Below are 24,592 nucleotides of genomic sequence, written 5' to 3' on the forward strand. Positions count from 1 at the left end.
AAAATCAAATTTAAAAATTGTATTATAATCATTTAAGCTCCAAATTACTTCAAACAAGCTTATATAGGGGAAATGCATCTAATGTCAGCGTGCCTCTAATGTTGCCATATCAGAGCTTTGACATTCAATTACAGCTCATTATAAGCGTTTTCATCTGAAATCGAGTGATAAATAGCTCAATAAGAAGTAATCAGGCTTGTTTCTATCAAAAGTTTTGCAAAATTAGTTGTTTAACTTAGTTTCAATCATGCGGTAAATCGGTTTTATACATAGTTCGCTGACATTTTTAGTTAATCAACTGTTGAAAATAATGAGTAAAATGTCATTAATGGAAATCTCGTGTTGGTTGTTGCAAGCTTACCATATGCTTGCAAATAACTTCTTTTTTTTTTGTTAAAATTGAAAAAAATAGATTGCCAATGAAGAACGGAAATGTTGCTGCTTCAGATCATTTAAATTTGACTGGTTCATTACAAGTTAAATTACCAAATTATTATTCTCAATATTCCACCAACGCCACATTGACCACCATCTTGGATAACATATTTCCTCCCCTCAACGACTCAAAATAAGATAATTTTTTTTATTCAATTATTCATCCGGAGTAATCTTTTTGGCGGATTTTGGATAATCAAGTCTAGACCACATGTGTTATATTTTCCAATATTCGAATATTTCTGTAAAATTAACTTGTTTAATCAGAAATATTTCAAATATTTTTTGTAAAAAAAAAAAATATTTTTTTGGTATTTTGGATACATACAGTCCTTTGAGACTGCCTCCCAAGTTGAGCTTTGCAGCTGATAATACATGTAAATGAAATCGCGTGCCAAAAAGCTTACCTTATCATTTTATCAGTAGCTGTTTAGCTACCACCCATTGCCGTTGTCTAATGGTGATAATGTCATTTTGCGTATAGATAAATAATTGTGCAATTCGATAAGTCATCTTAGCTTTTCATATGTATACATTTGTCTAATTGCATTAATCATGCGGTTGTCGCTTTAGTGGATCATATGTTAGGAATAATTTTTCCTAACTATTGTGAAATATTAATTAGAATAAAGTGATGGAATTGTTACTTCTTGATCTCAAACTTCAACTTATTTTTGGATAAAAATCTAACAAACGCTTTTTTTCCACAGTCTTCAATGTGGAAAGCGCTGCCACTGCAGATACTCTCCGTGAAATCTCACTGTTCTTCAAGGAGGGCAATAATGTCGCGGTAAGTTGTTCAAATCTTAATTTCCGCAAAACTCTGTACTAAATATCTACCTCGTAACTCACAGATCATCGACGGCATGCACCTGACCCGGCAGTCCCGCCAGCTGCTGGCCACGTTCTGCAGCGAGAAAGTGTTCCACCATCTGCTGATCGAGTTCAGCTGCACCGACAAGTGTCTCCGGGAAAACATCGACGACACGGTCGCGTTCTACCACAACCTGGACCAGAACGTCGACTGGGAGCGGCGACTGCGCGAAAGCAACGAGCTGCACTCGGCTCTGTTTGAGGCGTGTTCACCGCTGGAGGGACCACTGATTACGGTCAACAATTCGGAGGACGCGCGGTTGCACTCGATTACGGCCCGGGGCGTGCTCGGGGCCATCCAGACGGCCATTCTGGGTGTGCTGGCCATTCCGGTCATACGGCATCGGACGTTCTATCTGAGTAGAGTGAGTTGGGACGGGGTGTGAAGTCGTACGGGTAGGTTAGTAATATGAATTGTTTTTATTTTTCAGCACGGTGAATCTGACTACAACGTTTTGGGACGAATCGGCGGCAATGCAGATCTGTCCCCTCGGGGAATGAAGTACGCTGAGCGGTTGGCGCGACAACTTGGAGGTCCAGGATCAGCTCCCGACTGCCCAAAACCTAAGCTGGTAAGCGTCATATTTGGCTTTAGCCGTAATCCAACGATTAACACAAACTCCCCGCCCCAACCGCAGATTTGGACCTCCGAGCTGCGACGAACGATCCGCACCGTGCAGAACATCCCGGGACCCCGAACGGCCATCAAAGATCTGAACGAAATCGACGCGGGCATCTGCGAGGGCCTGACCTACGAGGAGATTCAGGAGCGCTTCCCGCAGGAGTTCGCGTGGCGTGACCAGGACAAGTTCAAGTATCGCTACCCCCACGGCGAGTCCTATCTGGATCTGCTGCAGCGGGTGGACAGCGTGGTGCAGGCGCTGCTCGCCAACACGGACGTCCTAGTCGTGTCCCACCAGGCCGTGCTGCGGTGCATAATGGCGTACTTCAAGGGCACCCGACCTGGTAAGTTTTTTTCCCGAGTTGTAAAAGGGAGATTTTTTAATCTTACAGTTGAACCGTTCATTTCTAGACGACGTTCCGTACATCAACGTGCCACTGCACACGCTGCTCATCGTGCGTTCCTATGGGTATGATTTTGAAGTGGAAACCGTTCCACTCAAGGTGGAATGTGTGGATACGTATCGTATTCAGCCAAAGGTAAGTGAGAGATAACTTTATTTATCAACCTGCTCCATCATTCAAATACGCACACCATTTTGAGAGATTCCCAGTCCACACCGTCATGCCAACCTCGTTTATCTTGCGGTTCTTCATTAAGCGTTAGCTTTTCCGATCGGAGCAGGAAAGAAATGCGCCTGAATGTAGATTTCCACGTTGAGTTATGAAAATTTAGCGTTGGTGATCAATAGCAACAACAACAACTTGATCAACTCACTAGCTACAATATCTCATGCTAGAGTTGTTGTCACACCTCTAAATTTGTAATTTCGATTGCGATTTGTTGTTATTTTTATGTTTATTTATTTATTTTTTTTTTTTTTTACTTTTTGAGAAATGGACATATACACTTCACACATAGATTTCAAGTGCTGAACAGTTCTAGAAAATAAAAATTACCGAATTCGGTAAAAACTTACCGAAAATCGGTAATGAAGTTCTTTATTGTCGATTATTTTAACTACCAAATCCGGTAAAAAAAGAAGTGGTGTTTTGAGCAATTACTACCGAATTCCGGAAATGGACTTTATTTGTATTTTTTCAGTTGGCTAAAACTTTATGGAGTCTCTCTATGATCAAAGAAACCATTTTGTGGCATTAGTTCAGCCATACAAGTCTCCATACAATTTTGGCAGCTGGCCATACAAAAATGGAATGAAAATATTCTGAAATCTGTATCTTTAGAAGGATTTCAACCATTTCAACCAATTTCAGCTTTCAACTTTTTTTACAAGAAATCAATTTTCTAAAATCCTTTTTTTAATTGTTTTATTTGTTTTTGAAGACATAACCCCGCATTTTTTTAGTAATTCAGAAGTACCACATCTTCAATATTATGCCCATTTAAAATGATGGTCTTGATTCAAAAGCTTTTCAAATATTGAAAATTAGACCAATAGTTGCTGAGATATTAGTATTAGAAAATGGGGGGGGATGTTTCAGTGAGATTTTGAAAACTTTAATTTTCCTGTTTGTTTTTCTTCTTCTTCTTTTCTCTGAAATTCGATTTCTATAGAGATTCTATATATTCAGCAATTCCCCACAACTTTTTTTTCAAAAAGTAAAAAAAAATCAAAACTTTTGTTAAAGAAATTGGTATGTATCTCAGCTGCCAATTTCTTTGACAAAAGTTTTGATTTTTTTTACTTTTCGAAAAAAAAAGTTTTCTGAATCATGAGCATGCTTGTGGGGAATTGCTGAATATATAGAATCACTATAGAAATCGAATTTCAGATGATCGTTTCCGTACAGATAAGAGAGCTTTAAAAGATTACATAAATATCACCTAAGTGGTCATAACTTGAGAAAGGGTTGCCAAATTTCAAACTTTTCAATTCGTTTGAAACATCTTTCGATCCTGATTCGATAATGTCTTAAAGGTGACGACAACGAGATGATTTTTTGTATAAGGCCGTTGCAAATATTTTTCAAAGGTTATGTCGTTTCCCATGGCCTGTAATTTATTTTTTTACATTTTTACATTTTTTTTATTTTTTGCCCCTACGCCTTCCCTCGACTTTGGCCAGAGGACATAAACTTCAAAAAATATTAGCAACGGACCGAAGTTGATTTAAAATTTGTTATTTTTTCAAACATTTAAAACTTCGTGAAAATTATGTTACCAATACTAATTCTCTATGGCTCTCAAAATTCCTTTTTTGGTCATATTAAATTTATTTAATTAAAAATGAGTTCCTAAAATTATTTATTTACAGAACAATCTATGTAATTTGCAATCGAAAAGTCCTTTACAATTTTACAATGCACCGTTTCCACATTTTAGTCAGGCAGGGTTTTAGGTAAGAAATAGTATATTTTTGATTTCTACTGTTGAAAATGATGGCAAATTGGAAAACATATTTTTCTCAAGTCGGAACGGTGTTTTTGATCGCGAAAACTAGAGAAATGAACAAAGAGAGATCTAAAATGTTCCAGACATCTAGACCTTTTTCATAAATAAAAAAAACTGGAAAAAATCGTCTCGATTGGTTGAGTTTTGGCCGAGAAAAAAAAAGTATTTCAGTTTAAAAAATGTCGTGCATTTTCATTTAAGTTTTTTTTTGTTCAGAAATTCGAACCATGTTAAAAATTGTCAGAGCTTTTGTTATGCTAGAAGGTTTCCATTCGCATTCGCATTCGCATGATAATGCTCTAAGCGGGTTGCAGACTGGATTTCGTCATGTATATGTGATGATTGTCTAGCCCAGGTTGCTTAAAAATGTATTAAAGAGATTTAAAACCAACTCTACCAGAACAGGACAGGCATCACCATGAAAGCCAACCATTGCCGGCCGCTTCCATATCCACCATCAACCGAGAAAGGGAAAGGGAAGTGTTGATGCTGAACTTACTTATTCAGCAATACCCAACGAAAACATAATTATTCTAAAGAAAAAAGTTCTCCGATCGTGCTCAACACTTTTCTGAGGGTTCCTTGGCCGAAATAAATAATTAGAACCTTTTTTTTTTGTTTGGTCATTAGGGTGACCTACGCCATGTTAGGGTAGCCCGAAAAATTGCTATTTTCGCAAAACCCACATTAAAAACATAACTCCGCGCCATTTCAACCGATTTCAGCTGTCTTGGACGCAAATAAAAAGTAAAAATATCAGAGTCTCAAAAAATCAAACATAACATTTGATAAGGTCGTATAAAACTTTAAAATGCCGTTTGACGGTGTCTGACCCAAGAGCCTATGTCTGAAAATATTTGTATCGGATTCCTTGGACAATTTTACGTTACATACTCAAAAATAGGAGGTGTTCACTGTCAGGATTCCGAGATATGATTGTTTTGAAAATTAAAACTTTTTTTTTGAGCGCGTTTCGCGCAAAAACGGAAAAAATGACAAAAACGGGAAATACTATTTTTTTCACTAAAACTGCAATAAAAAATTTGAGCGTTGACCAATACTTTTTTGCCTACTAAAATGTTCGTAATTGAAAGACGCTATTGGTACCCAAAGAGTATATGTCATCGCTGATAGCTTTTATATGTCACTGGCAACTTTTTTTATGCAGAGTTTAATTCAAGCTCGAGTCATCGTACTTAATTGAAAATTTAGGCATTGTTTTTGAAACTAAATAAACAAACGGTCCATTTTGGATAACATCTGGAGGTCAGAGGAGATTAATTTCCAATAATGCTTGGGAACCACACGGCAAAAAACAATACCAATTCACTAAATTTGCATGAAAAAGCTATCAAATAACTGCGACCATTGCTCATCCGCCACCAAATTGAAATTGTCTGCTGCTAATCGGAAGCCATCAGTCACCGAATTTTTATGGGAACGAAATTGCAAACAAAAATCAACATTTAAGCGCAACCGCCCACATTCATTTAGAACATCCATCGCCGTCGACCGAAATTGCGCGAATTCTAATTAATGTTGAACGCCCCCCCCTTGCAGAACTGCTCGACGACACGCACAACCGCGGACGCTCTGACCACGGTTCCGGCGCACTTTGACGCCCCGATAGCGCAACCACCTCCGGCAATGGTGGCCAGCAGCCAGGCCACGACCACGATCAGCTAAGCTGCGGCCAGCACAGGTGTGACCAGATTTGCTAAAACACAACACAAAGAATGCTCTACTAGCTATTATTACCGCGCGCTCTGTCGCCTGGCTGATGGACAACAGTTTAGCAGAGAATTAACCCCGTCGAGATGAGACAGTATGGCAAAACGGATTGTCGCAAATAAAAAAAAAACAAAACAAAAAAGTCACACGAAAACCAAGAAAAAAACAAATCTCCGGTTCTTCCAAAAAAGTTCGTACAAATTATTTGAAAAAAACGAAGGTGAAGGTGAATCGAAAAGGTCTGGAAAACATTGGAATCCAAGCTTAATTGAGTCGTAATTTGTTCGGAAAGCTTTGCAATTACCGTTGTAACCAACACTTACTAACCTTTCTTTTAACTTACTGTTTGACAATCTTTTGGTCGCACGACCACTTTTCTGTCTAAATTTTTCATGAATGTCTAGTGCATGCAACAAGCAGACGTGAAAAGAAATGAGAGAAAGATGCATTTTATTATACACAAACATACACAAGATGAGACAAACACAAAAAAAACTTAGTAGTGATCCTAAATCGTATTTCATTAAAAAAAATGCTTGAAAGGAATCGAAGAAAAAACTAAAATGCAGAAGGCACCAGCACTTAGAACGACGAAAAAGAAGAAGCAAATTGGAATGATGCTAGATTTAGAAGAAGCACGAGCTAAGAATATATTTATATACAAAAATACCGATACTTTTAGTTTATCATGTTGATTTTTTATTTGTAGAAAACATGGTATGATAGAAGGTCGATTCAAAATGAAAAAGCCATATATTAAACGTATAAGAGTTGAATAATTGCTCGCCTGCCCTCGATTACTACTTGAAACGTATCCGAAGTCCATGTGTTACATAAACCGAATCCCTCTCGACTCAAACCAGATGCGGGGAATGACCCCCTCGTGTTCAGGGAATTGTGCCTTTTGAAGAATTTGTCGAAAGGGAGAAACGTTCCACCAATTCAGCGCGGGGTTTTTTTTTAAGATGACACGCTCCCGGCTAATTTTGGACTTGCATCGGTTGCTTGCAGTTTGCAGGATGGACTATTTATAGGTGAGTCGATCAGATCGTCACAGTAGCAGCTTGAGTGGAAGTGTGGTTCTGCGATAAGCTGTTTTCTAACGAATATTCTGGCGGTGGCAAATCTAAGTATCAGAACGGCTAGTTTTATCACGACTATGATTTTACAGAATTGATCAAAGGAAAAGAAGATAAAATGGAAAATTGGTCCATTCTACACAAATATTACTTTACTAAGGCCATTGCAAAATGTATTTAAAGTATCCGTTCAACCCCCATAACCTTCCCCCCTTCAAATTTTTCCCGATAATCAGTAGCCAAAACAAATTATTGTTGACTAAACATGAAATTTGCAGTAATTTGTAGAATTCGGGACATTTCTCCATAGTCTCTATTTTTTAAAATTAATAAATTGGTGCAGAACGTCATACTCTGTAGCTCAAACGTTGGCACTTTTCGTCCTTAATGGACATATCGAAATATGAAAAAAATTAAGAGAACACAATTCATGTTTTATTAGCCCTGAATGTCCTGAACAACTTTCCCTAAGACAGTATGGCGCCATATTGCTTCTAACAAAAGTTACAGAGCGTTCAAGAGAGAAATTTTCGAAATACTCGGTAAAAATCATACTTTTTATCAACACTGCCAAAGTCAAGCGAAATCTTTCGAAAACTATAATATATTTGAGGATTTGGGGTGCAACTTAACTAAATAATGTCTTCTGAACACTTCTTCACGTCGATTTTAAGTAAGAACAGTCATGTCTATTTTGGATTTCATGGTTCCTTAGCCAATGTTGGCAGAATATTTGAGTTTCATTGATTATTTCAATACAGTAGTTGTTCGGTAACTGGGCTGAGAACGTAGCCCAGTCACCGAATGTTTTTCGTTAAGTTGGCTGAACAAATAATAACGAGGGGACCACCGATGCATAATATGTATTTCCCAGACGAAATATAAAAATAAAAGTTACAGTCATCCCACATATTCGGAACACCCACAAATTCGGAACACTTTTGTGATAATTTGTCAATAGCACGCCAAATACAGCTTTTCTCTCGACCCTACTATTTTTAGGACCTTTATTTGGACATTCTCTTGCTATTTCACTAGTAAAAGTAGTACTTTTTGAACAAAAAACTTAATTTCAAGACTATTTTATCCATAGCATCAAAACACTGCCTCCAAATGGCCTGTTCCATAATTGTGGGATGTTATTGTGCCTCCCACAATTGTGGAACAAATTAATTTTACTGACATTTTCACAATAAAAGTTATCAGACCATGGATAAAACATCACTAAGCTTGAGTTTCACTGGTTGCAGTGTGTGAAGTCATTTTTTTGTTACAAATATGTACTCTTGGAGAGATCCAAACTTTGTTTACATCCGTAAGAAAAAAGTGTTCCGAATTTGTGGATTTCAAGGGTCAAAGTTTTTCTTCAAAAACTTGATATAAAAGTTAAAATTTGCAGATGTTCGATACAGCATTCGAAACATCGCAAGAAAAGCTTTCAAATGAAGGCAAAAGCGAATCATTAAGTTCAATTATCGATTTGCTATGATTTTTTGAACATTGGCCGATCTACGATCTACTGTTCCGAATATGAGGGATGACTGTACTCAAATTTATTTACAATGCTTACTTTTCAAAAAATCAAAAATCAAATTATTCGCTCTATAGCAGCGATTCTCAACGGGGGTACTGGGCCTACTTGATTTACATGGCAGGGGGTACCGGCCTAGAAGAAGGTTGAGAATCGCTGCTCTATAGCATTGCCTTGGCAACATTTACTTCCCGTCCGACGGAAGGCGTGATCAGACAAATCTCGTCTCAAAATTTGCCACCGGGACCTTCTGGGATCGAACCCAGGCCGACTGGGTGAGAGGCAACCACGCTTACCTCTACAGCACGGTCCCGGCTTACTTTTCATATTTCGTTAATTGTAACTTGAAATTGAACAAAAGTTTTAAAAAAAGTTTTTTTATTTATTGAATATGATTTTTGCGTCCATTAACCGCTCGGTCATTTTGGTTTGTTTTGGTTTTTTGACGTTTGTCTGCTTTTTAACTGGGCTACGGCCCAGTTATCGAGCGCACAGTTACCGAACAACTACTGTACACTACTTTTGAAAACTTTATATTTTTTTTATGACGCACTTTAGCACCATACTTTCTTCGGGAGAGTTGTTCAGGACATCCAGGGCTACACTGCTAAGGTGTTGGTTACATAAATTAATAAAACATGATTTTTTTCTAAATTCAAAAATGTGAAAATGCTAGTTTCCCGATAGTAATTTCCATACAAATGTCATTCGCTTTGCGCCAATCGTGGGCTTAACCATTCGCTACCAAATTTTGGAGGGTTGTTTGGGACCCTAAATCTTAATCATTTTCAATTTTACCATATAACTAGATTCCACCCTAATGGACCATCCTTGGTTTTGGAGTCGTACATTCAAGAAAAAATCATGTTTAGCAACAAGTTCTATTCAACTTTTTTTTCAATACCGGAAAACACCATAGGGACCATCCACAAACCACGTGGACACTTTTTTAGAAATTCCAACCCCCCCCCCCCCCCTCGCGGACAATTGTCCATACAAAAAAACTTTTTGTATGGAGCGTGGACAATCGATATACCCCCTAAAGTGTCCACGTGGTTTATGGATGGTCCCATATGAATGGAATTGTAAGCCAAATGTTCATATATGTATGTCAATCCAACGTTTAAATCAAAACAATGTGGAAAAGTGCTGAAAAGTTCAACTTTTCTGCATCCATTTTAGTGCTGAAAAGTACAACTTTTCAGCATTTGTTTTGAAATAGTAGTTTATGCAACAAGGTGCAAAAAGAAGATTTTTTCAGCAGTTGTACGCTTGAAAATATTTTTAAGCAATTTCGTTGTAAAAATACCAAGTTTTCCTGTCATTTGAGAGATATAAAACGGCCTACTTCGCCATACCAATGAAACAGTGCTGAAAAGTAGGACATCTGTTTTTAAGTGCTTAAAACTGTAACATCCATCATCGGCTTCATCAAGAACTGTAAGAAATCTGTTCCTTAGTGAGGATTTTCGACTTTTGCGGGCGTTAGCCATCCGGCGCCAAGCACTTTTCGTCCGTGATTTGAACCCGATTCTTGGCTTGTCAATCTTGAAACTTCTTCTTTTTGCAACGTGTTTCATAAACTACTATTAATTAATTCCAAATGAGTAATTTTCCCCCAACTCACACAGCAATTGTCCCGACCCCTCTTCGATTTGCGTGAAAGTTTGTCCTAAGGGGTAACTTTTATGCCTGACCACGAATCTGAGGTCCGTTTCTTGATATCTCATGATTTTTGAACTTGCGAAAAAAGAGGTGTATTTCAATAATTTGCAGCCTGAAACGGTGATGAGATAGAAATTTGGTGTCAAAGGGACTATTGTGTAAAATTGGACGCCCAATTTGATAGCGTACTCAACATTCCGAAAAAAACGCAATGAACTAAAAAAAGTTTTAAAAACTCAATTGCAAAAAAATGCTGCAAATTATTGAAAAACACCTATTTCGCATGTTCAAAAATGAAAGGGGTCGTACCGCCTCTCCGTCACAAGATATCAAAAATCGGATCTCGGATTCGTGATCAAGGACAAAAGTTACCCCTTAGGACAAACTTTCACGCAAATTGAAGAGGGGTTGGGGCGATTTCGTGTGAGTTGGTAGAGAATTACCCAAATGATTATTTTCAACTTTTTATTTTACTGTGCAATTGATAGCTCAGTAAACTGCATTCCAACAGAAAGATCATTAATCTTTAATAAATATGCATGATTGCCATCAAATTGCCATCAAATGCATGATTGCCATCAAATTACTTTTTTTAAACAACAGGAATGAATATGATGACATGTCAATCTTTATTTTTAGTTTTAAATTTAAACATCACTATTGTCATCATGCTAAACAAGATACTTTTAATCATTTTGTGGAGTAAAGCTATATTTTAACAATCAACAAATCCAATACATGTTTTGAATTACAACACAACAATAGTACCACACGTTTACCTAAAACAGGGCACTTATACAAATGGTTGGGTTTTCATTATCTCTGAATCTATGAAACAAGCAATGAGTTCCATCTGCTAATGTTTGAAAAAGAACGAGGGCAGCATAAACTTTACAGAAAACGACAAAGGAAAATAAATAAATCGAAAAAAATCCAACAAATTTCATGAAACAAATTATTTTTAAATGGAAATTTTCCTGTACAATGTGTGTTTCTTGATAGCAGATGTCGTGCCCCCCAAAACACGTCAATCCTTCCCTAATCAGCCCAAACAGACAAAACAAAACCTCGCTCTTTACGTAATATGGCACAAAGTCTTGTTCAAAGTAGAACTCTGCACGGCATCACTCTAATTGAATGATTGTTTTCAACTGACTTTATTTACTCTGAAAAATCAAATTACACCGTCTGACTCGGCCTGCGTCAATGCAAAGGTTAAAATTTTCCTAAAAACAACATTCTACACACGAGCGAAAATTTAAATCACATGATTTTGGGAGCGAGATAGAGAGTGATATACAAAAATCCTCCAAACGCAATGTTACCCTTGTGCAATGTCAAACACGCACGAAAGACGAGAGAATTGGGCGGCCTCGGCCAAAGGAAAGTTCTTGTTCGACCTTTCCACCGATAGACACAAACGTCACTCCCCGAAGTCCGTCAGTCCAACACAGTCAAAGTTAAAACTCAGCAAACACGAAATTGTACGACAAAAGCGCGACTCACTTCGTCATCGTTATTGATTTCGTCACAACCAACACATATTGCCATTGTGAACAACCCCCTTAGTCCTGGCACAATTCAATGGAGACGCCGGGTTGGTGGTGGTGGTGAGGGTTGGAGGAGAAGCACACCTTCACTTTCGTTCGACTCGTATGAGCGTTTCCCCGTTATAATGGTGAAATTCTCTCCGCTCCTCGGTCGGGCTGACTCAGACTGTATTGGTGGTGGCACGTTCCATCTTCCACGTCCGTACCAGTCGCAGAATTACATCATCACCAGTTAGCCGCGTTCGAAGAATAGCGCTCGCGGTCGATATCGTTTACAGTTGGTGAGATGTTCAATGGAGTACATGACTTTTTGTTTCTTGTTGTAGGTCTAATCATTTTACAACATGTAGGGAGAGAGGGGGTAATATGCACCCCCTAAGGGAAAACTGTGATTTCTCAACCATTACAGCATTACTGTGGAAGAATTTTGTTCGATGTTCTAAACCAACTATTATTTTTTGTCATCTATGTGAAAAAGTCTTTAAAAACCTCAAAATTGTTCGAAAACATCAAATTTCTAAAAACATTTCTGACTCATTCCAAACAACCATGCGGGGCAATATGCACCGCAACATTGGGGCAAAATGCACTACAACAATGGGGCAAAATGCACCAAAACATGGGGCAAAATGCACCGGGTAAAAGTAGTTTTCACTAGTCACCGCTAGATGACACCGCTGTTTTTACAAAGAAGCTTCACAGCGGTGCATTTTGCCCCGACTACGTTTTGCCTTCCTCACCTTACTGAGGAAAGGCTATAAAATCACTCGAAAACTGAACCGATTTGGACCATTTTGGTCTCATTCGATTCGTCTTGGGGTCCCATAAGTCCCTATTGAAAATTATGAAGTTTAGTAAAGTACTTCAAAAGTTATGCTAAAAAACGATTTTGACTAAAGTCCGGAAGATTGTAAAAAGGGTGGTTTTTGTAAGAAACCCCAGCATGTTATACATTTTTAGAAAGATATTTAAAAGACCTTTCCAACGCGACCAATACATTGAATATCTGACAACCCTATTAAAAGTTATTAGCAATTAAGTGTTATTTATGCACTTTTTGGAAGCCGGATCTCAGATATCACGATGAAAACGTTGTCCGGATCTATCATGCAACCCGTCGTTGAACAGGTAATCAAAAGACCTTTCCAACGCGTCCAAAACATTGAAGATCTGACAACCCTATCAAAAGTTATAAGCACTTAAGAGTTATTTATACACTTTTTGGAGGCTAGTTCTCAGATATTTAGATGAAAACGTATTCCAAATATATCATGCGACCTATCTTTGGATAGGTAATTTAAAGACCTTCCCACGAGCGTGTCTATTTTGGATAGCATTACTCTTTGAATGAGAGGAAGGCACCAACCACCTAAGGGTGGATTAAGTAACGTTTTTTGTAGAAAATTTACTTAAAAATGCATTTTTTGATGTTTTTGGACTCATCTGTCTATAGAACAATGAAGATTATGGCAAAAACTATCTACCTCAAAACTTACAATATCAATAAATGATTTTTATTTTGTCCAAAAATCAAGATGAAAGTTCAATGAAAATTAGATGATAACACAACATTTTAATGTTTTGCAAATAACTTGAGCTGATTTTATACTACGAAGCTAAAATTTTTCCAGCATGGTTTAGCAATAATAAGCTTCCAATTTCTATGATTTTTTCCCGAACAATTCTTCCAAATACCGAGAAAAGCAGGGGGTGCATTTTGCCCCGGGGTGCATATTACCCCCTCTCCCCCTAATTAAATTTAGCTCTGCTGAGTTTTCTCATAAAAATTTTGTCCGCCATCTTGGTTTTGAATATCTGAGTCACTTAGGAGCAAATAGCTTTAGCGGTCTAAAGCCTCGTATCCTAGTTGCAATGCTTCTGCCCCGTAAGTGATAAATCTGGGTTCAAATCAGACCAAACACAACTGGTGATTGTTTCCCTTCACCGTCTGACATGGGGCGTCGGAATTTTCAGCTAGCCGTCATAGCATACTAGTGACAATGCGTACATTTGAAGGGTGAATCGTTGATTCTGGAGACACCGGACGTCGATCCAATGCGCACCTTGGGGACAGAATAGACATCCCTAATTTCATCTGGAATTTGTTCATTGGACCATCCCCTACACACCTGTCTTTATTCCGAGTGAATCCATGTTGTCCCCAGACCTGTAGGAACGATTGAACGAAAAGCATAAAAATCCCATAGTAATTTACATGAAAACTTGGAATCGCTGGGGACAGGCCAATTCTCAATTAAATGGGCTGATATTTGGCATGAGAGTCCCTATGGGTATCCTCTACTAGGGGAACTTCAGTTTGCTTGATTCTGAGAACTTTTTTGTTTGGATGAAACACCCTAGTATATATGATCCCCATACCCGCAGACAACTTGGTCCCGAAACACATGTGAGCGCTAGGCGAACAATTCGATCATCTTTTACTCCGTTATCTGTACACCCACGTGCATAAGTTTTTTTGCACGAATTTTAATGCTACATATACTGGCGCATAGAATAAAATGATTTCCCTCTTCCCGCCCCAAGCGCCGGAAATTTGTAGTGGGTGTAGGGACACTTTACATAGACGCCCTTGCTCCCATCACGTCACTGAGGGTATGGAGCGACCAGAAATTAATAAGCATGCCCCCTGTCGAACCTTCAGAAGCAGGCAATCCACAACTCACAGCGAACGACCAAGGGAACACCCTACCGCGTATATAATAAGGTTGGCGTTGATGTCTTGAGTGGTTTGAACGAATGTTAGAGTATTAAGGAAAGAGTTTTTTGTTTTAGAAAATTTGAGTTCCAGGCGTTTTCCGATTTGAGAAACTTGGATGAACTCCATTCGACTTAAAACAGCCAACCACAACTTTCAGCTGGGATTGGTGACGTTGCCGATGGACTCCTCCATTGTCACTAGCGTGCCCAGGGTGGGGCAACATGGGGCAGTTGCCCCACCATCCTCGGAAATTTGTTCTAAAATTGGGCAGGGCGTGTCCATAAACGACGAAATTTTAAAAACTCTAATATTTTTGCCCCACCTTCCTTGAGGACCTGGGCACGCTAGTGTCCATTGTCCATGAAAGTGTACCGGATGAATTTGCTGCTGCTAGAAAATCTTGATTGATCTTGATCTTGACTATGATGATTCTTCGCGTTGGAATCCGGAAAACAGCTCCGATATCTGCAACAGGCTCGGGCTCTACGTTATTTGGCCGTTTTGACACCAAACCCCTTTTCGAAATCCAGGTTGTTTTCCAATTGCTCCGCTGGATACCACTGCTGAACCGCTTGTCCTTGACCAGCAAGTTTTCCACCGAATATTGCCAGGAAAGGCCAAAATTAAATATTTATTTTATTTTTTGGACGAAAAATTGAAGAACCAAAATGACAGCGAAAAAAATCGAACCACATACGCTCATGGTTTACTTCGATCTCCATAATTAAGTAGATTAGTGCAAGATAAACAAATTGCTTTTGAAGTTGCTACCAGAAAAACCCACAGTGGACACCGGATTTTTTTTTGCTTGTCAAAATCTACGACAGCGACAGCACTCGCCGTATTTATCGAACTCGGCAGAGCCTCGTTGAAAATGGAAATGAAAAGTTACATAACAATAAATTAAGTAACAAACCGCAACATAAAGTTGAATCGTCAATTTATTTTTATATCTGAAGAGAGAGAGAACAAATGAGAGAGTGAGCGGGTGAGCGACTTATAACATTTTTGAAAAGTGTTAAAATTTCTGTAATTTTAAAAAATTGCATTTGAAAAAGGCACTCCTACAAAAAAATTTAAGAGCTGAGAAAATTTTCTAAAGTTTTATCCTTTAAGCTAAGTTAATCGGACTGCTGGTTGTAAAGTCCTCATTTTTCAACTGACAATAGCTCAGAAACTATTGGTTCGATTTTCAACTCTGAAAAAAATAATATTTATCGTTATTTTTCAATAATGCATAACTCTAGTACCAAATTTTGCACTAGCGCAAAATAAAAAAAAATGAATTATACGCTAAAGCGGTTCTGAAATGTTGACCATTTCAAAATTCGAAGTAGTTATATAATGAGCTTTCAGAACTAATTATTATAGTAGGTCATTAAAAGTAAGCCATTTTGGCACTCCAAAATAACAGATTATTCGAAACCTCGATTATCCGAAGTTTCGATTATCCGTAGTTCTATTATCCGAAGGTTTGTATGGGACTTCGAATAATCGAATCACGAATATAAACTTTGAAATTTTTACAACGGCCTTTTTTTGGGTATTGAATATAAGGCCATTTCACCACTCCAGAAGGCTGGAAAACAGCTTAAACTTGAGGTATTTTTGTGTACCGTAAAACGGGGTGACTTTGACAGCCGGGATGACTTTGATAGGTTTGCGATTTTTCCACATAATGAAAAGTACAATTAACATACGTACGGAATGGTTTAGAATCATGGTTAGTTAACTATAGTTAAGAAAATGTTGATGAAAGTCATTATTTTAAACTTCCCAAAGTGTCATGATTTTCTCAATCAACATGATTTCGGATCGGAAAACGGAATGCATTTTCGGATTCTTTGGACAATTTTTCACTAGGAGAAGGTTGAATAAGTTTGTAAATAATATATAATATGTGTTTTTGATACACAATTAAAAAAATCTCCAAATTCAAAACCAATTTCAGTTGAGTCATGTAAAATGTGAAAACTGCTGATTCGTGCATCGAGTTCAGTGTAAAATGCAATATAAATCGATTATTTTTATAAACAAAACTAGTTTTAACAAATTTCAGGCCAAATTCCGACTTTTCAGCAATTCTACCTAAAATGTATGTGTATTTTGTTAAAAAGCTTATAAACTATATCAGCTACTTAAGTGATGGTACATTTAACGTACAAATAAAGTTTGAACAAGAAAAACTATGACTATCAAAGTCACCCTGGAATTTAAACTAAAAAATTTTAACGTCACTATTTTTCTAAACACTATTGAAATAACCTTTTTTCCAAAATAGTGCATGGACTTTGTGTGGCCTACCCTTGTACTGCTCATGTTCGCATAAATGTCCCATATGCAAAAACAGCAAGCTGAGAAAAACGCATAACAAGTTTGTCCTACACATAAGGCTACGTGTTAAGTTTTCGCAAAAAAAAACTGGATTTCCTCCTGATTTCTAGAACAAAGTTCTGGATGTTATATGCTTTTCTGAAAGAGCTCGCGATTTTGAACCAAACTGCATCAATAACTCAAAATCGATGATATGGGACATGTATGCGATCAGGGGCAGTGTACATGTTTTAAAAATAATAATCTTGAGGAAAACCTAACTTGTTGGAAAATATTCCATAAACAAATTGAAATCCTTTCAAGGTCACCCCGGTTTACGGTATGTTAAATGTTACTATTATACTGATGCTTATATTTATCATAAACTATACTATTACACTATTATACTTAAATGTTACTATTATACTGGGGCGAAAAACATATTTTCTATCGAATCATCAAAAAATATGTTTTATTCGCACTTCTTATTTTAATTGACAATAAACTTCACTTTGAAATCATCGAAGCATTTGACAGTTTGACAGTCTTGACTACATTATTAAACTATAAAAAATTAAACATTTGCCAATTGGTTGATAACAATATTATTTTTTTTCATCTTAATTTTCCAAGAAAATCCACCAAACCAAAAACACTAAAAAAAAAATTTCAAATCGGCAGCAGCGGCATCGAAAGCAAGCCAGAAAAGGTGAAGAAAAGACCCAAAAAATCGCTCCCTTTCCTTTGTTTTATACTGTTCTTCAAGCTGTTTCTTGACACATTTCTTTAGAAGCTGCGTACTGGCCCAATTTTTTCAGAATGTTTACTTTCATGACCGGATTGGAAGAAGGCATGAAAAAATTGCCTTACCTGTTCTAAATGAATTTTAGATATGAAGGAGACTTGGTGATACAACCAATTTTAATGACAAACATGTTAACTGATAATTACAATTTATATACATCAATACTTCCCACTTCAAGCTAAAAACAGCAAAGAAACCTCTCGCATTACAGACTAACAGAGAGATTCCTCTCCCAATGATCGCTGCCAAGTTTGTGTGTTAGTTTCCTCAATCCCTTGACTTTGACTTTCGTCGTGTCCAACGCGGACTAAACTGTCCTTTTGACTACAAGGTGGAGGATAAACCAATCCGCTCACACACATACTAAGTATACCGTGCCAACAGAATCTTTCTCTCGACCCAACCCAAACCCCACCGACTACTACGACGAGACCGACTCCCACCCAGACCCCACTGCCTGCCTCCCACCCTCCCACGAGTAAAGCCGCACCCTCCAACGCGCAGAGGTCAAAATGGCACAAAACGAAAAAAAAAACGGACAACGAAAGCGAAAGCTGATTACCGGTTGCGGTTGACAACAACAACACTTGACATGTGTTTTTCGAATGTTTTTGGGATGTTTTTGAATGTATTTTTTTTTCTTTTTATTATTTAACCTGCACTGATAACAGTGTCAGCGTTCTGGCCCGAAATTAATATTTATTAGTAGACGAATTAGTGTGTACTTATTCGTCCAATTTGCTGGTGGAGACCCAGCAGGCGGTGCGCGCTCTAGTGTATTGGTGAAGCTGCCCGTTTTTCCCCTCCGCGAAGTTCGCGAGCCCGATCTCGCGAGCGTTCGGCTCACGTACACCATCGCAGTCAGCGACGATGGCGCGGTGCATTTAACACAAAACCGTTTGCCCTTGAGTCGACACTCAGCTCTCGGAAGCCGACGTGAATAGACGCTTTTTGCTAACGGTAAGTACGGGTTGAGTTGTCCTAGTGGGGGAAAGTTACTAAGATTGTTCTTTGGGAGAGGTGCCTACTGTGATTAAGTAATTTTGTGCTGAAAGTTGTGCTAGTGAATCTGAGTTTTAGCTCCTTTATCAGTGATTCGCCGGTGATAATCCCAGTGAAAGTGAGCAGTTGTGCAACATTGCAGTGGAACTTTTTCCAAGTTCAAGTGACGAGCAATGGCGGATCTTTTTTTTGCTAACGCCCCCATGTCACATTATGTGACTAATCGCAATTTCATAATATCGATTGGTTGATTTATTGAGAAAAAGCTGTTTGATTTATCAAACTAACTTCAAGTGAGCCTCTATTCAATGTCCCACAAGCATTGAATAAGCTTCAGTCAATTTCCCTGTCAAATTCAATAAATTTACAACGAGAGCGGTTCCTGTTTGAGCCTTATCATCCTGATAAGCTGCACCCAGGGACCCTGCTTCTCTATCTGTATCAATTTCAAGCCGATTGAGATGTTTTGATGGGGCCATTTCGGTGGATGAAAATTTTTCTCCATTCGACCTCTAAACGACCTCCAATGCCGCCCGGTCGTCACTAGAGCGCGGCTCGTCCGATGTCTTCTCTTTAGTCCCCTATTTCTCTCCCTCTCCCTATCGAACGAGGCCACTTTTATAAAGGCAAAGGAGAGAAGAGCAAATTTTGTGTGGGCTCCTTCGATATAAATCGGGAGAAAGAAAATGGATGCTTTTTTCAACGGTTTTATTTTTTAAAGAGTTTTATTTATCAATGTTAAAACCAGAATGGCTATAATTTAAACATTTTTTTGCTAGTATTTTTCCAATGATTACATTTTGATTAAACTGGGAGTTAATTTGAGGACTTTTCTTATGAATTTCTTGAACAAAAATCAATCATAGTTACGATTTTTGCTGTTCCCAAGTACCTCTATGATATTGTATGGAAAGTTTTCTTTTTACTATTTTTAGGTTTTAAACATGTTAAATTTTACGCTTGTCTAAATTGAAATTAAGTCATCAATATGTGACTCTCAATGATGGTATAAAAATAGTAAACATGTAGGAAGCCATTTTTTATTGATGTTTTTTGAATCAATATCATAATATTTTTTCTAAAACAAACATGGCCGACAAGGAATGATGCCTTTCAGACTCTTAAACCTCGTGGTCATTAGATTTTTGCCATATTTTACGTCACTTGATTGGGTTTAGTTTTTGAAAATCTAAACCCAGCTTGATTTAATGTTAATATAATTCTATAAAAAGGGTGAAGGCAAATGGTTGCGGACTACTCCAGAAAAACGTGTTTCAAAATCAAATAGATCAAGTCTCGGATTAGTTCTCAAAAGGACTTAAGAGCCATTGGTAAACGCAGCCCTTTTTGCATCGGTATTCGACCTACTTACGATAAACCACTTAAAAAATACTTGAGATTTTCATCTACACGTCCTTCAAATGCCCTAAACCAACAATCAATGAAATTTTGTTTCAATTTCGAGAAAAACATATCATTTGGAAACATAAAAAATACTAAGACAAATTAAACGAAAGGTGCTAGTTACCACATAAAAGCAATAATTTTTACTAGAGATTGTGAGACCTTTAGGTAATACAATTTTATTACATTGTTGAAATGATTTTGTTTTATTTTGGGATTTAATCCATCAAGCTACTTAAAACATTGTAAAGCAATTATTTTTAATGACATTCTTCAAATTTAGAGAATAATTATTTAATAATTTATTAAAACCATCCAACTGGGTCGAAATTCAGCTCACGGCCGACCGTGTTGATACTTTTTCTTTTGTCATGCAATCAAAGAACTTGAAAACGCCCAGCTGATGATCCACATTTGATCGGCGCGAGATAAAAATAGCTCCTTCCTTGCTTGACTCGAACTGTTTGCATCGGTTCATTGACATGCCGCGTACGCGAGTAGATCCGTACCGCGGCGTGAGATTTGTTATATAACACAGGCCAAACAAAACGCGACCTTAAACTTGACTTGCACATTTCTTGGCACAGTCTCTAACTGGTTGATCTTGGTTGAAATTAATTTGAGTATTTTTTTTTTCTTTTCCGTTTCTACTTGCAGTACTCAAAACCACTCACCCCAAAATGTCGAAGATCGGAATCAACGGATTTGGCCGCATTGGCCGTCTGGTGCTGCGTGCCGCCGTCGCCAAGGGCGGACAGGTCGTGGCCATCAACGATCCCTTCATCGGCGTCGACTACATGGTGTACCTGTTCAAGTTTGACTCGACCCACGGTCGCTTCAAGGGTGAGGTCTCCGCCCAGGACGGTTGCCTGGTTGTCAACGGCCAGAAGATCCAGGTCTTCCAGGAGCGTGACCCGAAGGCCATCCCGTGGGGCAAGGCTGGTGCCGAGTACGTCGTTGAGTCGACCGGTGTGTTCACCACCATCGACAAGGCGTCCGCTCACTTGGAGGGTGGTGCCAAGAAGGTAATCATCTCGGCCCCGTCGGCTGATGCCCCGATGTTCGTCGTCGGTGTCAACCTGGACGCGTACAACCCCTCGATGAAGGTCGTCTCGAACGCTTCCTGCACCACCAACTGCCTGGCTCCGCTGGCCAAGGTCATCAACGACAACTTCGGAATCCTGGAGGGTCTGATGACCACCGTCCACGCCACCACCGCCACCCAGAAGACCGTTGACGGTCCGTCCGGCAAGCTGTGGCGTGACGGTCGTGGTGCCGCCCAGAACATCATCCCTGCCGCCACTGGTGCCGCCAAGGCCGTCGGCAAGGTCATTCCAGCCCTGAACGGCAAGCTCACCGGAATGGCTTTCCGCGTGCCAACCCCCAACGTTTCCGTCGTTGATCTGACCTGCCGCCTGTCCAAGCCAGCCACCTACGACCAGATCAAGCAGAAGGTCAAGGAGGCCGCCGAGGGACCGCTGAAGGGCATCCTCGACTACACCGAGGAGGAGGTCGTCTCCACTGACTTTGTCGGTGACTGCCACTCGTCCATCTTTGACGCCAAGGCCGGAATCCAGCTGAGCGACACTTTCGTCAAGCTCATCTCCTGGTACGACAACGAGTTCGGCTACTCCAACCGTGTCGTCGACCTGATCAAGTACATGCAGAGCAAGGACTAAATCAGTCAACACGACAACACCTCCTTAACAAAACAAAAAAAAACAAATTCTCAGGGCTTGATGCCACTGATCTGCTAAAAACATAGACGTTGCGTATCACACACACACACTCACACTGACAGCAACTTACAATATCCAACAACACCCACAACACCTCAACGAAATTGTAATCCTCCTGCAGGTACAGTTGCATACCAACGCTCTACTTTACACACACTTTAAAGAATGAAAAAACAAAAAGAAAACACACACACTATTCTGTTTAGTTGATAAGGTTAATGATAATAATAAATTTAATTGCTAAAAAGTATAGAGCAAACAAACAAAAAAAAATGCTGAAAAATTTAAATTATACCTGTTGTGTATTGTCAAGAAAATGATATCCTAAGAAAGATCGCTTAAGGTTAGAGAGAGACAGACAAGGAACTACCCAATACCCTAAAATAACATTATTATTGCTAACGCGCGCATCGTCCTCCGTCGGCCGTCCGCCTGCTGCCCTGGATCGCGCCCATCATCGTCCACCACCCACTCTTTAATGGGGCGGGGTGGGTGGCAGAGGCCGGCTCGAGGACGAACACCGGAATCATAAGGAACAGTAATAATCATGTATTTCATTTTGAAAATGATGCATTATGGAAAGGAATAAACAATCTAGATTGTTACTAGTCGAATAAAGTAAAAAAAAAACATTTCTGCTTTTATTCCTTTGGAACAATATCACACACACACCAGTTTCAACGGCGGAGACGCATGGTGGAGCATGATACAAAAAAGACACCAAGCGTCACCACATGTGGCGTCCCTCGTCTGAATCTAATTAAATTTGTTCGAGTCCCGTCCTAGGGAACTCTACCCTTTTTCAGTCTATTTCTATTATCGGCCTATCAGCACTTAGATCATGAATTATTACAGCTTTCATAAAGTGTTTTTGTCTGTTCCAAAGTGATAAATAGCTCAAATAAAAGTGAGCAAGCAACTTCCCATTGTTTGTAAAACTGAAAATGTTTGTTTAATAGCGGAAAACGGCAAAAGTGATGAGAATTGGTCGAACGGCTTAGAGTGATTAAAATGGGTGTATTTCCCCTACTGAGCATGATCATGAGAGACCACTCATGGTTGCCCCTCCGTTGCTGAACAGAACCGTAATATCCTTTCAGCACTACTGATCATAGGCTTCGTTTGTTCGAGTCCCGTCCTACTAACTTTAATCCACAACTGCAAATTCCTAAACTTGTTTGTTGAGGGCAGAATGGATTCGCTTAAGGTCTTCAGCCAAATTTGACCACAAGCATCGTGAGCCACTTTCGATGTCAATCATCGAAAAATCCCTTAAAATCAACCTTTGAGGAAAATATTTTCATGACCCCTTTCTCGAGCTTTTTGTTATATGGGTCCTTTTACCTCAAAATAGTGAAAAAATTGAAATCAACATTATCTGATCGCAAGCTCAAATTTGGTGGAGCCTTTGATATCATCAAAACAAGCAAGAATTTCGATTTTCATCCAAATTGGATCACCTTCTCCTCTTTGACACTTCCCCAAAGTTTCGTCTTTTCAAGAAAAAAATAAAGACCTCCATTTTCAAAAACTCGAAAATCTCTGAACGCAGTGTTCGCATTAACTAAAGCTTTGTAAATTGTAGTATCTTCAATATTACGGAAACTATCGCTATAATTTTTATTAATCCCCTAAAGTTCTGTCTACAACATCAATATTATTAACAACAAAGTTTGATTATTTGATGAATCAAATTGTTGAAGGATAGTTGGACAATTTTGGAGTGAGAAGACAACAAGTTCCAATCAAATGTTTATGTCATTCAACGTTTTAGGTATTAAGATTTTCTTAATATATTTCAAAGATATTTTTCAATGTTTATGCACCCCGTTTTTAATGTCAAATAATAATGAAAATCTGAAGCAACACGAGAAAGGGCGGATAAGCATTTTGACAACTTGAAATATTTTGCAAATTCCGATCCAACAGGTTATTTTTTCACAAAACTTTAAATGTTAAACAACAGCTGGCCTTCCCAGCTACCTTTCAACAATGCGGGGTTTGTTAAATAGTGATCTGTTGGCTGAGAATTTGCAAAACAGTTCCGGCTGTCAAAATGCCTATGCGCCTTTTTCAAATGTTGCTCCAGAAATATACATTCACCACCTATTTAGGGTCTCTACGTAGAAATGGGTCACCGAAGCTCGGCAGAGCTAACACCATCCAAATGCCTATGCGAGTTATTTGCATGTATAGAATGTGAATCTAAAATACTTGGAAACAACTCAATTTGTAAGAAGCGACCGCGTGGTCCCGTTTGATTGGTTGCACACACACACACACACACACACACATCTTGTTAAGTTTATGTTTGTTTTTGGTAGTATTTGGCCTATTCCACCAAACCATATCATTACATTTTGCTTATCTAATTTTTTCATGTTTTATAGCCACTTTTTAAATTTTTTTGCTTGTTTTTCACATTTACTGCTATAAAATGGCACCATTATCATCTAAATTCTGAAGTTTTTTTTTTTTTGAAAAGGTCCAATAAACCAAATTTTCAGTTTTTGCATTTTGGGTGTTTTTTAATACCCCTGACTTAAGGCAGTTTCAAAAACACCCAAAAAGCAAAAACTGGAAATTTGGTTTATTGGACCCTGGGTGCTGAATAGACAGAATCCGAATGATCCCTACTGCTCTTCACTAATACAACTGCACTATAGATGTAAACATAAACAAAGTAGAAGGCTATGTTCAAGCTCAAGCGTG

The 24,592-nt window shown here is 38.6% G+C and overlaps 2 protein-coding genes across 6 annotated transcripts in view; both read left to right on the forward strand.

The window, feature by feature from the left end:
- LOC6037102 (6-phosphofructo-2-kinase/fructose-2,6-bisphosphatase 1) overlaps positions 1-6,852 on the forward strand; it is a 145,518-nt gene extending 138,666 nt beyond the window's left edge. For all 5 annotated transcript variants that reach the window (XM_038258441.1, XM_038258440.1, XM_038258442.1 and 2 more), the window contains 6 exons: positions 1,146-1,225; positions 1,290-1,673; positions 1,740-1,880; positions 1,947-2,274; positions 2,342-2,469; positions 5,903-6,852. In XM_038258441.1, coding sequence (XP_038114369.1) covers positions 1,146-1,225; positions 1,290-1,673; positions 1,740-1,880; positions 1,947-2,274; positions 2,342-2,469; positions 5,903-6,028 — 1,187 coding nt within the window. In that variant the 3' untranslated portion in view covers positions 6,029-6,852. The remainder of the gene's footprint in view (positions 1-1,145; positions 1,226-1,289; positions 1,674-1,739; positions 1,881-1,946; positions 2,275-2,341; positions 2,470-5,902) is intronic.
- An 11,719-nt stretch (positions 6,853-18,571) lies between these two features.
- LOC6037101 (glyceraldehyde-3-phosphate dehydrogenase 1) lies at positions 18,572-22,510 on the forward strand. Its single transcript, XM_001846997.2, has 2 exons — positions 18,572-18,695; positions 20,799-22,510. Exon 2 carries the CDS (start codon positions 20,822-20,824, stop codon positions 21,818-21,820), a length of 999 nt encoding a protein of 332 aa, XP_001847049.1. The 5' UTR covers positions 18,572-18,695; positions 20,799-20,821; the 3' UTR covers positions 21,821-22,510.
- Positions 22,511-24,592: the final 2,082 nt, after the last annotated feature.

This window comes from Culex quinquefasciatus, chromosome 2 (assembly GCF_015732765.1).
Source record: "Culex quinquefasciatus strain JHB chromosome 2, VPISU_Cqui_1.0_pri_paternal, whole genome shotgun sequence".
In the NCBI taxonomy this organism is placed as follows: Eukaryota; Metazoa; Arthropoda; class Insecta; order Diptera; family Culicidae; genus Culex; species Culex quinquefasciatus.